We start from the raw sequence: 14,589 nt of genomic DNA, 5'->3' as shown, positions 1-14,589 counted from the left end.
TATTGGTGTTCGTTTAATAAAATGTGAACATACGAATTTCATTGACGTGACGCACAAGTTCGATTGATAAACCGCAATCATTTTGAAAAACTCTTTTTGTATATTGCAGAGATCTCAGTCACAATCAAATTGCAACCATAGGACCGAAGACTCTCAGAGGAGTGTCTGCTCTCAGACATTTGTAAGTATCTTATCGGATGTACTTGCCACAAAGACGGATCGTTCGGTAACAATCTCTCTCGAAGCTATTCAGTCACAGTCATTATAAGCTACGCTCAAGATGTTTTACGTATGACAACTTTGTTCGCATCACAGCTAATGCTTTCAGACGAACGAAAATTACAATTGCTGAAACAAACACTATATACATACAATTTGTTTTGACAGTTTAAAATAAAAATTTTGTCGTTGTTTCTTCCACAGATTACTCGACAACAACGTGCTGACTTGCGTGGATGAGGCTTCGATGCGCGAATTGAAGGATTTGGAGATATTGTAAGTGCAAAATCGAAAAATGTTCAAGATTATTCGAATCATAGATTTCGCATTCAAAATAATATTTCGAACTTTGAGAGAACATTTCGGTCTGTTAAATTCGTTCACAGAATGCTAAACAACAACAAGCTGGTAACGCTCGGCAAGGAGATGCTGAACGGCTTGACGCATTTGCGAACTTTGAAGCTCGCGGATAACGCTCTCGCTTGCGATTGCCATTTAGCATGGTTATCGCGTCATTTGAGGACTTATCCTCGCCTGGGGCAACACACACGGTGCGCATCTCCGGCTCCTCTCAAGGATCGCAATCTCGTCGATCTACAGGTGAGTCTGATCGAAGAATCACGCGTTATCGTAGAAACATAGCCAGTTTCAAATCCGCGAGAACACGCGTTTCGTGTGAAAATTACACAAACATCACATGTGTTTTCGTAGTTTTTATATTTTACTAAATATATATATCTATTTAAACATGTGTGTGTACGTGTGTATTTCTGTAATTTAATAATTCTAATAATAAAAAAGTAATAAAATTCTGTAATAATACTTCAATTATTATTCGTACGCGGTATGAAAAAAAAAACAAAACGTTTCAACAGTCGTTCGTTTTATCGATTTTGTTCCTCGCTAATCTACTCTCCGTGTGCTGCTGATACTACCTTCAAACCTATTGTTTGCAGGAGCACGAGTTCAAGTGCTCGGGTCTGGTCGAGCGAACGGGATCGGAATGCAGCGCTGAGCCCCAGTGCCCGCATCCTTGCAAATGTGCTGATGGGATCGTCGATTGCAGAGAGAACTCCTTGACGAAAGTGCCAACCCACCTACCCGAAGACACCACCGAGCTGTGAGTATAAAACCTGCCGCGTGCTACATCTGCCCATTATGTTATATACCCTTTGCTCTTTCATCGAGATTTATTCCTCCCTCTCTCGTTCGAGTTTTATCGATAAATGCGCGGATTAGCTGGGGCAATATGATAATTTATAATTTATTTTCATGACGCGTGTAGAAAGTAGAGGAGTAACGAAGCGTGGAATATAATTCGAATAAGCCGATCGATAAAATCGTTCATTTTATGAAGCGCTACTAACATACGTTTGCAAATTTGTTTATTCTTGTAATTCGTTTTTTCCTCGATTTCTCACAGGCGACTGGAACAGAACGGCATCACAGAAATTCCACCCAAGGCCTTCTCGCCGTACAGAAAATTGCGAAGAATGTGAGTAACTGCTCTTACATACACACACACATATAAACATATATACGTAGTAGTACACCATGACTGTTACCGCACGAAACGCTTAATACTTTTATGTTTCCGGTTTTCCGCTCGCAGTGATCTCAGCAACAATCAGATAAAAAAAGTAGCAGCAGACGCTTTCCACGGATTGAAATCTCTCGAATCACTGTACGTATCCTCTTTCTCTCGATTGCAACTCGTTTCTCGTAACTTTATATATATATATATATAAATTAAAATGCGTTTTGTGTTGCACAGAGTTCTATACGGCAACAAAATCACGGAGCTACCGGCCGGTCTCTTTCAGGGCTTGACAAATTTGCAATTGCTGTGAGTAAATAATTACAAACTTGTGATACTGATCGAATCTGACAGCTCGTTTCGTTCGCTGCTTTGTTGTTGCATGACGCGAAGTTGAACTTTTGAAGGAGGCGAGAATTAATAATTCATATCATATAATCACTAGGAAAAAAATGTTTTTATTCATATCTTACGTATTGTTCTCGCTTTCCCAGCCCAGGTATATCGCAACGAGGGCAACTCCTGGAAATTATGTCGAAACTTTTATTGTTTCAGGTTGCTGAATGCCAATGAGATATCATGCATACGAACCGATTTGTTCAAGGATCTAACCAGTCTCACCTTGCTATCTCTTTACGACAACAATATACGCTCATTAGCTAATGGGACTTTTGCCAACCTGCGAAGCATTAAAACGCTGTTCGTATTATTCGAAAGTTTCTGCGAACGCATTTTTGTAATTTACGAGAGAGTTTAGAAATTTTGGGGTTTTTTTTTTTAACGAAGAGGAGTTGTTGTGTTTTCTCGAAATAATTAATCAAGGAAATGTGTTTCTCTTGGTTAATTATACGAGAAAATGTGTGCGATAATATGACCTTTCTTTTCGCAGACATCTGGCGAGGAATCCGTTCATCTGCGATTGCAACCTGCGCTGGCTGAGCGCGTATCTTCACGCGCACCCTATCGAGACATCCGGCGCTAAGTGCGAAACGCCAAAGAGAGCGCAGAAACGGAAGATCGATTCGATGCGGGACGACAAGTTCAAATGTAAGGGTAAGCACGATTCGACTTTTTTCCGGTATATCTCTTCTTGACACTTCGGCAGGGATAGCGTGTACGCAGGTCGGTAGTTAGCGAAGGAAAGGTATATTTGCACGATGAATGTGTATAAATTGGCCCCAATTTCCCGCTGACTTGCTTTCGCAACATTTCACATGTTCGTCGTATTTTTTTTTTTGTTTTTTTTTGTCATATATATTCATGTACGCGCAAAATTGATCATCCGCTAATTTTCTGTCTCTCATCAGTCATATTATCCTGGCTTTCAATCGTTTTCGCAAGATTAATAGTCACAAGCAAAAATACGAGATCAAAAAAAACGAGAGAAACGTGAACGAAAAAAAATTTTACTACTTATGAATTGCATTTTGTAATGGTCGTTCTTTTATTCAGACGAGAAGAGCGTCGGAAGAATACGTGCCATTGAAATTGATCGATCGTGTCACTTTATTATCAATCACAACCGTGATAGCACTTCCGGACCGGTTTCCATTTTCACTCGTGTGAAATCACCCCGCCCCCGTTGCTTCCGATGCTTCTTGCATCCCATATCCAGACACGTACGTCTTCCCCTTTCTCTGTGTCTCGATTCTTCTTCGTTCTTGTCGACATGTCCGGAACAGGTGACCAGACGATCTATATAAACGCTCCCGCGCAGTAAGACCCCTTGATAAATGCTGGTCACTTTGCCGAGCGTATGTAATTGCCAATGGATGTATTTCGCTAATCGCGAATTCGAGTCAATATTAATGCGGGTCGGTGTTCAACGAGCAAACTTAGTTTATTGAAATATTCGCACACATATTTCACAAACTGTTAAAAGTGGTTTAATAATTTTTTTTTGCTTTTTTGCAACAAATCATTTTTTTTTTTTTTTTTTTTTTTTTAAGTTAAAATCACTCGCGCGTGTTTTCGGTGAAACACATCACGCTTTACCGCGACACATAATGTATTTATAACGTGCACACTCGAATATGATGTCGGTCTGTAAATTTCATGCGCGCAGCTTTCGAATCTCTCTCCGACTTTGCGGCTTTCTCTGTTATTTCCAACACGATCGTTTGCATTCAACCTTGTCTTTTTTTGCGACTTTGTAATTCAAGAGAAATTTATTGCAAACATATTTGTGTCCTTCCTTCGTAGAAACGCATCTCTTGCGACATATTTTTGCTGCTGCGATCCGCGTGTGTTTGCTGTATCTGTTCGAGAATAATACCGTGAAGTTTCTAGCCTTCCTTTATGCGGCTTCGAGTTTCACTCGGATGCACTTTCCTTGTACACCGTACAATTCCGAAAAACGTGTGTACATATATATATATATATATATATGTATATATGTGTACATATATACTGCTATATGTACATGTACACCGCTATGTACGAGGAAAACGCAAGAACACATCGAACTGCGTCTTGTAATATCTTGTTTGTTAACATGGCGAATAATCGCACAAGGCTGATGTAGTTCTCGCTACAGAGAAGCTGTTTTGCAAACGCGAGAGATATTCAAGAAATAAACAGGATTTTGTTGTGTAACATATGAATTTATTTACGCTCTAACAAAATAAATTATGAATAAATAAAATAATGAACAAATACGCGTTATTTCGTCGCGTAGCAACGCGGTTAATGTCACCGGAAAAAACAATATTTGCTTTTTGCTCCGTACACATAATACACGCACACAAACACACACGCATTTGCACAAAACTCGAGTTCTCGGGAGTCAGTGGAAAAACTAAACGTCTCGATAACACATACTTATGTCGATATAAACGCGCGCAACTACTACTATATACGCTTACTTCGCGCAAAACACACGCAAGAACTTACGTTCCGCCGGCAACGCAAAACTTGCGGGCAACTTTCGCGAACTCTCTCCTCCTCTCTCTCTCTTTCTCTCTCTCGCGGATCCCCGGTAAAAATTTACACAACGCCCGTTGCTTCCGCCCGAGGATTTCGCGAGAATTAGAGAGAAGTGCTTTTAGTTTCTCCGCGGTGGTGAAACAAATGTCGCTTCTTTAAGCAGCTCCCCCGTCTGTATACGTAAGAATATCGGCGAGAAGCAATTCATCGGAATACGAAAAAGGAAAGGGGCGAAGGAGAGAAAAAGCTGTGTACGCGCTGCATTCGGGAAGAGAGAAAACCGAATGGCATTTGACTTGCTTCGTCTCGTCGAGGGCGACAAATAAAAATCTCCATTGTATATATACTATATATATACGTGTACATATATATATATATCTCGACCACCGTCGAGAAAGCACTGTCGACGCACACACACACACACACAGACGCGCACACAAGCCGCGCGACATTATACATGTTGCAATGTGGCATCGTCGATATAATTACGTATGCGTACATCATACCTGGCAATTTGTAATGTGGTGTATAATACGATGATAAATCATTTCTGCCGTAGACCGCACTCATACATAAACATATTTAACCCTCAACACTAACGCACGGACGTTAAACACTCGATTAACGTGCAAGTACATACGGCATCGTCCGGGTGGTTCGTTTAACGACGTCATTAATTACACCGTTTCATTATCAAAATTCATCGTTAATGATTCGACATCATCATCGTCGTCATCATCGTCACGTTCAGTGTATAATTACGTTTAACTGGCGTAATCTCGACTATCCGGAGAACGACGTTTCTCGCCGTGTACCCGCGGCATTTCGCTCGTATATAAGACGAGAGCGTTATGCTGCCGGGTGACACAACCGGGTGAATTTATTTCCCGTCGTGAAACTGTGACAAGAAAAGACGTCGTGAGTCGTGCGGAAGTGTTGCTCAGGCGCGATCGTTCGCGTTCGAACTCTATCTCGAAACTTTGTTCGCAGGTGACGAGGAATTGCTAACGAAAAGAGCAGGCGAGTGCATCCTACCTGGCGCCTGTCCCGCACCGTGTACGTGCAACGGCGCAACGATCGATTGTTCCAACAAGAGATTAACCGCGATACCGAAAGATCTGCCGCTGTACACATCGACTTTGTGAGTACATACACTTATCTCGTTGTGTTAAATTTTGCGCGCGAAGAAAATCGGAGAAAATTTAAGCGACATGGCGTTGAGAAAAATTTGACACGGTGTTCTAACGATATTTCGCGTTGTCGTTGACATCGCGACAAACTCGCACGACCGAGCCAAAATGAGAAAATTGAAGACGAACTCAATTTATGTCATACAGGATATAGCGCAGCATCCGCAGTATATTTGCGGTTATGTGTTTGTCACGCCGAACACTTGCACCGCGAACATTTTTAGTGCCTCCCGAAATACTGCGTGACATCGCGCCGATGAAGAGATGGTCGGATGGTCTAAAATAAGGAGATAATATTCCCGCGAAATATTTCGTTTATTTTCGGGTCTCCCGATATCCGGGCGGTTCGAGTGTAATGGCAAGAGTGTCGGCGCAGCCGAAACGAGTCTCTCGCGATTATGAAATGAAATTGAAATAAAGCAACCACGATAAATAATGATAATATATATAATTACACGCCGCGTTTGATAATTTCGTTTGATAATGGTTAATAATAATTACACGCTAAGAGTATTTTTAATAAATACGTATAGGCATAATTTGCATATTGAATCTAGTAAAGCATTGCGGTCTCGATAAGTGTAGGTAAATCTACATATATAATAGTCATATTTAAACGCATAGTAGATAGAACGTAATAAGCCGTAATATCATTAGCCGCGTTAAGGACTGGAATTATGAAAACAATTAATATTAACATTAAATGAAACGGTCAGCGTAAGCCGCGAATGGTTAACAATTAGCGTTTTAAGCGCGTACATACTAATTATAACATTTTAATATTAATTATAACATTTGCTTGGTTGACGTAAAAGATAGACAAATGTTTCGTGAACGTGTACGCAACTGTATATTGTTGTTGCGCATTTCCGATTCGCAACATTTCAAGATTATATCTTGCCGGAGACAACATGGATTTCGAACTGCCGTTACTTTTGTTTTTTTCTTTTACGAGAAAGTGTTCACTTTGGATTATTAAGTATCGATTGATCGGTCGAGACGAGAGAGTTCGGTCGAATGGTTAGGATGAATATCACTCGTCTATAGAGAATCTCTCGTCGCGCTCAGCTCGAATATTAATTCGATCGTCGAACCAGATAATCACCTGATTAAATCGCGGAATGCAATGGGAAAAGAACAATGAAAGATCGGACTATTATTCGCAGTAAATTACGCATTCGGTCCGTTTATCGAGATGTCGGTGCTTTGGAAAATAATTAATTTCTCGATGCCATTTAATCGATAATCTCGGTAATAATACCGTAATTTCGATAAAAATAGGCATTTCTTTTCTTAAATAAATCTGTTTATTTACGTACTAGTTAATTTTTTACTTAAATAATGCTTTGCCACGCAAGCTTGATTTTATTTACGACATATCAAATCGTTCCGTTCAAACTATCTCGAAACTTTACAAGAGTAGAAAAAAAAGTAGAATAAAAAACAAAACAAAAAAAAATGAAACAAATCGGTTTCGTCGGTAATAAAAAAATTGTTATATAGAAATTAGATTTATTATTTTATTTTTCATGCGCGAGAGAGGCGCATGGTATTTTGTGCATACATTCCGATATTCTAAGTTAATAGCTTCGGTTAAACGTTAGAGCGTATTAATTACAGACGGAGCAAAACAATCAACTGTCGAGTTACACTCTCTTCGTAGGAAAATTCTGCAACGCGCCAATTTACTTTCGCGTGGAGTTATATTCCAGCGTGTAATTTGCAAAAATTTATTGGACGGTGCATTGTTATAACACGGTGGCGAATAAATTGCTCGGCGGATAGTCGAAAACAAGTGATGAAGTAACGAGAACGGGAAACACCAATTTTGTTCTCTTTTTTTTTTTTTTTGTTTTTTGTTGACCGTTTGACTAACGAACTAACGATACGTGTGCGCCGCAAAACGCGCATGAGAATTCGACACGATGATGCTCTTCGCACTACTCACCGACTTTGTTTCCATATCATGACATTCTTTTCCGTTTGCTCGCGCGCGACACACAGACTATTGGGCAACAACGAACTGGACAAGATCAAAGCGGACGGCCTCTTCGAGAAGTTACCGGAGCTGCAGCATCTGGATCTGCGGAAAAATAAGATTTCCCGCATCGAGGCATCCGCTTTTCAAGGGGCTCACAATCTCACCGACCTGTAAGTCAACGCGGGACCCGAAATTATACCGCGCTTTCGTGTACACAATTTGTTTCTTCTTTGCGTCGTCGTTGTCGTCGTTGTCTTTCCGGAAAACTACGCCTTTGCTCGGCACAATGGATGCCGGTTTCCTCTCTCTCTCTCAGTACCGTTGTGTAACGTCAGAATTGTTTTCTTTGCGCGGCTTTCTGGAGTCGATATTTCCAAGTTTATGGAAAACGTTTCTTGGGGAATTTTCGAAGACTATATATATTGTCTCCTAGGACAATTGTTATAAAACAATGTCGGAAGTTTTCCGTGAGAGACGCTCGAGTGACATCGAATTGAGTAAAAGTTGTACAACACGCAACTTTGTTCGAATATTTATTTTCAGCAATTACTTTGCTCTTCTCCGCGTATTAATTATTATTAGAAATAATAACGTCGCATTCGCGCGGACGTTATTATGTTTCTGCAATTTAAGAACTGGAATAACAGCATTAAACCACCGCGTTGTACTGTTTTCGAAATGCATGCTTTCGTGTTGTTTCGTTTGTGTTTGCAACGCTCGTTGACTCGAAGAACGGACATTTATCGACTCGTAAAAAGCGACGGCAAATTGTAACACGGCGCGACCTGAATCTCTTGTCGCGCTTTCTTGTCATTTTGTCGCCGCGGACTCGTTTCGCGAAGTGACGAGCTTTCTTTTCGCAGGCTTTTGTCCGAGAATAGGCTGCGAGAAGTGCACAACAAGATGTTCACCGGTTTGTCGAGCCTCAAAACACTGTAAGTACCTCGTTCGAACAATCTTTATGCGTCTTCTCGTTTGACGATACGATACTCGCACAAAATGATGACTCGCGTAATTCATTCTCTGCGCAGGAATCTTCACGGTAATTCCATCACGTGCGTTATGCCGGGATCTTTTGACGAGATGCCACATATACGCGCCATGTAAGTTTGCAATAACAAAATACCATATCTGCATTAATGATTCAAAAAATTTTCAATCCGTCGGCTGTAATTTGTATATTACTGTTGCTCCTGATTTATTATTGTTATCATAAGCCAATAATCGTTTGATATATTTTTTGCTATCTCCAGCAACATGCAAGGTAATCCGCTATCGTGCAACTGCTATCTCGCGTGGTTCGCCGGATGGCTGAGAAAACGAGATATAGCTGGAATCACTGGTCGTTGTCACGATCCGCCGCGATTAAAGGACGCCGTCATCAAGGACATTCCGCATCACGAGTTCAAGTGCAACAGTGCGTATTCCGCATTTGTCGCGTTATTGTACAATTGCTCTTGAATAATCAAATTCGCGGATAAGTACATCTACTTTCGCGTTATTTTATTTTTAGTTGTCATCGATTGTCTTGAATTTTGAAATTACGAATATTTCACGAAATCGATGCACGAGCATCTCGCATGCAAATCGGCTCGTGCAAACATCGTGCCAAAAACTCTTCAATGTAACAAGTTAATTAAATTTTGAATTTATATTATCCGTGTTTGTGTATAACTCTTTGATTGACGTATTATCCGGTCGCGAAGGAATTTCGCGGCTGCTAATTCAGTTGCGCGTCTTTCTATTCGCCTCGATAAAACATTTATTCAATAAAAGCAATTTGAATTGCAAATCCCGTTAACGATCCTACAACCAACAACTATTTTACGCCCATCAGACGACAGCGTGGGTTGCCTAGGCGACGATTATTGCCCGCCTCAATGTAATTGCGCGGGCTCGGTGGTGAGATGCTCGAGGTCTCAACTTACAGAGATTCCGCGCGGGATTCCACCGGAAACCACCGAGCTGTATTTGGACGTGAACGACATCAAGACGATCCAACCGGAGAGGCTGAACCACCTGAGGATTCTCACCAAACTGTAAATAAAACACACGCGTCCTGTGCACCTTGCCGTATATCTTTCGAGCGCTTACCTTTCGCCATATTTAACGTCCGTTCCGTTTTCAGGGATCTGAGCAACAACCAGATCGGAATGCTGTCCAACGATACCTTCAGGAATCTCACGAAGCTGTCGCACTTGTAAGTCGAATTATTTCCTTCGCCGGGAGAATTCTCGAGGCGAAGATAAGCGAAGGTGACTTCGCGTGTGCGAAATTTACGATGTACAAATCTCTTTTTCCAGACTCATCAGTTACAACAAGCTTCAGTGCGTGCAACGGAATGCCCTCGCGGGATTGAAAAATCTTCGAATAATGTGAGTCACGTGTGCGAATAATAAAAATATTTAAGGTTGTAAATTTTTTTAGACAAATTTTTAAAATAAAGAAATTGATAACAATTTTTAATTTTAGATTATATAAAAATATAAATTTTGAATTTAAACTCATAGCAGTTGACAACTTTAACAAAACAAAATTTTGCAACATTATAGGTGTCATATTGTTTGATATCTTACGAGATTTTCTAGTCGTCAAAAATAAATAAATAACATATAAATAATTTTGTAACAATTCAACGGTGATATTTTAGACGACAATTTAACACGACAATTTAATTTTTCTTTTCCCCAGCTCGTTGCACGGTAACGACATATCGGTCATCCCGGAGGGAGCATTCGAGGATCTCAAGTCTATAACGCATCTGTAAGTATTCGTTCCCGTTCGTAAACCGCACACACTCGATTTTCGATACCGACCATTTATCGATCACGATATATTTACAGCGCCCTGGGGTCTAACCCGCTTTACTGCGACTGCAGCATGCGGTGGTTGGCCGAGTACGTGAAGAAAGATTACGTGGAACCTGGCATCGCGAGGTGCATAGAACCACCCACGATGAGAGACAAATTGCTCTTGACGACACCGGCTAGTGCCTTCCAGTGCAAAAGTAAATATCTTACAATCGCATATATTTCCGATTGCGAGAGCAGAAGTGGCCAAGTGACATTTCCGTACAAACGGAGTTAACTGCCGTTCAAATGGGCAGCGATAATAATCATTGTTGATACAAAGGAACATAAAAAGTGATCATATTTGCCACTTTCCGTTTGTTTGGATGTTCAACGATGTTCCTTAATGTCGCTTAGTGGAATATTTACCATTGGAAACTATAAATGGCGCGGATCATTATCCGCGGCCTGGTAACGACTCGGCTGTAAAACGGGCCATTAAACATCGATTTTCCATTAGACGTAAAAAGTACAAGATTTTCCATTCTGTTTAACGACGCTCAGGTATTTCGATGCACTTTCGTAACCACTCGTAAAAGGAAAGCGATCGCGAGCGGGCAGAAGCCCTCTCTTTTAATGATACTTGGCCATTACTGATCCATCGCGATCGCGAGCTGATTGTCGCACGCGGATGGTGTTTTTCATTTTTCGTAGTCACAGCGCGACGCAGTCTGTTTAGTTTCGTGGTTTTTTGGCCCAGCATCACGGTAAGGTACTAAAATTGCTCATTAATCGTAGACCTTTCTTCCGCGCAGCCAAGCAACAGCCAGCCGAGGTCTTGGCCAAGTGCGACCTGTGTTACACCTCGCCATGCGAAAACGGAGGATTTTGCGAGGCGCTTCCGGACCGGCAGTTCCGTTGCAAGTGCGCGCCAGGATATCACGGGGACCGGTGTCAGCATAAAATTGACGCGTGCTATGGAAATCCTTGCCGGAACTCCGGAACTTGCAAAGTACTGGAGGAAGGAAGATTCAGGTACTTGCCAAATGCGACGGTTCCCGACCTTGATCATAAGAGTAGTAGTGGCTCGTCTGGGCTGACTTTAGAGAGTTGCTCGTTCAGTACCCGTAGAACGTTTGCGACAGCTGTACCGTATCCAGACGAAAACTTACTTCGAGGTGTGCGCGTGGTGTCTTGTAGCTTTCCCCTTTTCCCCATATTTCTCTCTCTCTCTCTCTCTCTTTCTCTCTCTCCCTCTCGCGTTAGCTTCAAGTCAGCTTGAAGCTTCGCGGATTTTCTTCTATAACAACACAGAAAGTTATATCGTAACGTAAAATTTTCACGAATACATAGTCAAACGTTTTAAATTATAACATTGGTATATGATATTGTAAAAATGCACAATTTGTGAAAATAGCGAACAACATTTCGGTAAAACAGTCTTGTAGATATTAGTGTTGGTAGAACCTGCACTTAATCGAAATTTGTGTCGTGTATGTCAAGTAGTTTTCTGAAACGTGACATAGGTACACACACAAGTCGTCTGGACGCATTAAAGTAGATATAAATATGCACGATATGAAGGATGCTTGCATAGACAACTAGAATGTTGTATCTCAAAGCTTGAATTTGACTTGATGGACAAATAGTATAAAAGAATCTCGTTTCGCAGTCGGGTGTGCTATTTTGATAACTTCGGCGCCGTGCGCTGCCTAAAGTGGCGCTCGGAGGCCGAAACCCGATCGAAGCGTTCGTCAAATTCCAGCTTTCAACACGCGTAATAAACGGGACCCTCTGCACGTGAGCCCCGAGGAGTGACGACTGCAGGCTATAAACTGCCGACGGCGCTGTCAATAACCTGCTCATAACAGAAAGGCCGTTGCGATTATCGAAAAATCGAAGAACCGAACTCACGCCGTCTGCTATATTTATATTGAGAGCATGTTTACATTGAATCGACGTAAATATATTATTATATTATCTGAAATCTTAACGTTGTTTTTTAACAAAATAAAGAAGAAGTACATACTTTTATGTGAAAAAAATTTGAAATAAAATTTAGCTTCGCTTATCTTTGCTTATTTATCTTCAATTGTCGAAAACTAAATAATTAAAAAAAAAAAAAAAAAAGAAATAAGCGGCGTTGGCGGTTCATTGCCCATGATAGGATACGTGTGGCGAATCTAGCGTGATTGCATGTCGGGCTCAATGTCTCGATTGACGTTCAGTCGGTGTGTGATAGTTGCGACTGCGCCCCCGGGTACAAGGGACTACGATGCGAGAGCAACGTCGACGACTGTGCCAACAACAGGTGCGCTAACAACGCGACCTGCGTCGACCTCATACAGGCCTATCGATGCGACTGCGCCGCAGGATTCATGGGAGAATACTGCGAGGAGAAGATACCCTTTTGCACAAAGGGGCACGACCCCTGCGAGAACGGTGGCCGATGCGTCGACCACAAGACCCACTACAGCTGCGAATGCCCGGTCGGCTTCACCGGCCTCAATTGTTCCACAAATTTGGATGACTGCGTCGATCATATGTGCCAGGTACGTGTGTCAAGTCCAATATATATATATATATGTATACACTATATCGTTAACTGCATCCGATCGAACCGCATTGATCGATGCGCGATTTATTCGAAATCGCGAGCTAACGAAATCGCTTCGCGGACACGAGTCTCATTTTCTGATCTTGTCGCGTGTAAACGGAACTACTGTACGTAGCGAGACATACAATACATAGATAAACTTGCAGTAAAACGCGCTTTGTCGGAGTAACGGTATCGATTGGGTTGTTATAGATTTTGTGCCCCTCTTCGCCGAGCAGCGAGTGGCAACTAAAGTATGTGATTCCGTGCGCTGGTCGGTTGTAAACTTTTTGCTTTAAGATAACGAGCGGCAAGTCAGCAAAATAAATGTTGCATTAGCCGATATGTTTCTGTTAAAGTCTAATGGCTGTCACGAAATGTCACGAGCATTGTAGGTTTCGAGAACTCTGCTACTTTCGCAACATTATTCTCTCGGCATCGTGTTGTATGTAACAAGTAAAATATTAAATAAATTTCTTTCTCTAAATTTTTCAGTAACTTCTCTTGTAAATATGCAATACAAATCGCGATGTAAAAATTTTCATAATACAATTCTCGAATTCTTCTAACGTTCGCAAGTACGCAACACCTGCGGTATTGTTGTGTTGAGTGTAAAATTCATTAAAATAAGTAATTACCGTTACCGTAGAAATCGCGTGTACGACTGCACTTATCTCTACACGAGGTCGATGATATCTGTTTCATTTACAGCATATCGTACAAATTTATTTCCTCATATCGCTAACGTTCGCGACAATCGCAATTAATTTCTCGGTAGCGCGCACTATCAGTTCCCTTTCTCGTTCGCAAAGCGACCGTAATAATAGCGTTCTCTGCGTTATTTTCCAGAATGTCCTAATGTTTCTCTGATAACATATTTTAGAATTGTTTTAGAATTATCACAATTGTGTGTGGTGTGCGTTATTTTTTTTTCAACACACACAAGAATGACGTTCTTCCTTCGCGTATCAGACAACATTTCTCGCGAGCAAAATTATTTAACACAATGTATATACATATATGTATGTATAATTATGTATTATGTATATTTAATTCAATACAGTATCAACACAAAAACTCAAACAAAGACAAAGCTACGCTCTCGACTTTCATCAGAACGAAACTTTTATTTGACTATCGACTTTTTAAACAGAACCTCTATCCGCCAGGATGTGATCTCTTCCGACAGAAAGAAACTTTAACTCAAGATCTACGACCCGGCGAGTAAAGTTAGCGTATGAAATTTTACGCGAAAGTTCTTCCTCGCGGTATTATAACGCCGGCCAAATTTCATCCGAGTGTTTGCGCGGTTTTGGGGTAGCGGAAGCCCGTGTGGAGTTTTCGGCTTTGTG

The 14,589-nt window shown here is 41.2% G+C and overlaps 1 protein-coding gene across 2 annotated transcripts in view; it reads left to right on the top strand.

The window, feature by feature from the left end:
* Positions 1–14,589, top strand: part of LOC109863908 (protein slit) — a 317,334-nt gene that overhangs the window by 294,436 nt on the left and 8,309 nt on the right. The window contains exons 5-25 of one of the 2 annotated variants that reach the window (XM_020444580.1): positions 110–181; positions 424–495; positions 606–819; positions 1,176–1,339; positions 1,643–1,714; positions 1,832–1,903; positions 1,994–2,065; positions 2,312–2,455; positions 2,646–2,809; positions 5,672–5,822; positions 7,876–8,022; positions 8,716–8,787; positions 8,884–8,955; positions 9,106–9,269; positions 9,690–9,891; positions 9,981–10,052; positions 10,156–10,227; positions 10,544–10,615; positions 10,696–10,859; positions 11,457–11,676; positions 12,884–13,193. In XM_020444580.1, coding sequence (XP_020300169.1) covers positions 110–181; positions 424–495; positions 606–819; positions 1,176–1,339; positions 1,643–1,714; positions 1,832–1,903; positions 1,994–2,065; positions 2,312–2,455; positions 2,646–2,809; positions 5,672–5,822; positions 7,876–8,022; positions 8,716–8,787; positions 8,884–8,955; positions 9,106–9,269; positions 9,690–9,891; positions 9,981–10,052; positions 10,156–10,227; positions 10,544–10,615; positions 10,696–10,859; positions 11,457–11,676; positions 12,884–13,193 — 2,764 coding nt within the window. The remainder of the gene's footprint in view (positions 1–109; positions 182–423; positions 496–605; positions 820–1,175; positions 1,340–1,642; positions 1,715–1,831; positions 1,904–1,993; positions 2,066–2,311; positions 2,456–2,645; positions 2,810–5,671; positions 5,823–7,875; positions 8,023–8,715; positions 8,788–8,883; positions 8,956–9,105; positions 9,270–9,689; positions 9,892–9,980; positions 10,053–10,155; positions 10,228–10,543; positions 10,616–10,695; positions 10,860–11,456; positions 11,677–12,883; positions 13,194–14,589) is intronic. The other variant, XM_020444579.1, reaches the window with a different exon arrangement.

This window comes from Pseudomyrmex gracilis, unplaced genomic scaffold (genome assembly GCF_002006095.1).
Source record: "Pseudomyrmex gracilis isolate BER0280 unplaced genomic scaffold, ASM200609v1 scaffold_14, whole genome shotgun sequence".
NCBI classification, from domain to species: domain Eukaryota; kingdom Metazoa; phylum Arthropoda; class Insecta; order Hymenoptera; family Formicidae; genus Pseudomyrmex; species Pseudomyrmex gracilis.
This window is presented reverse-complemented; position numbering and strand designations above follow the sequence as displayed.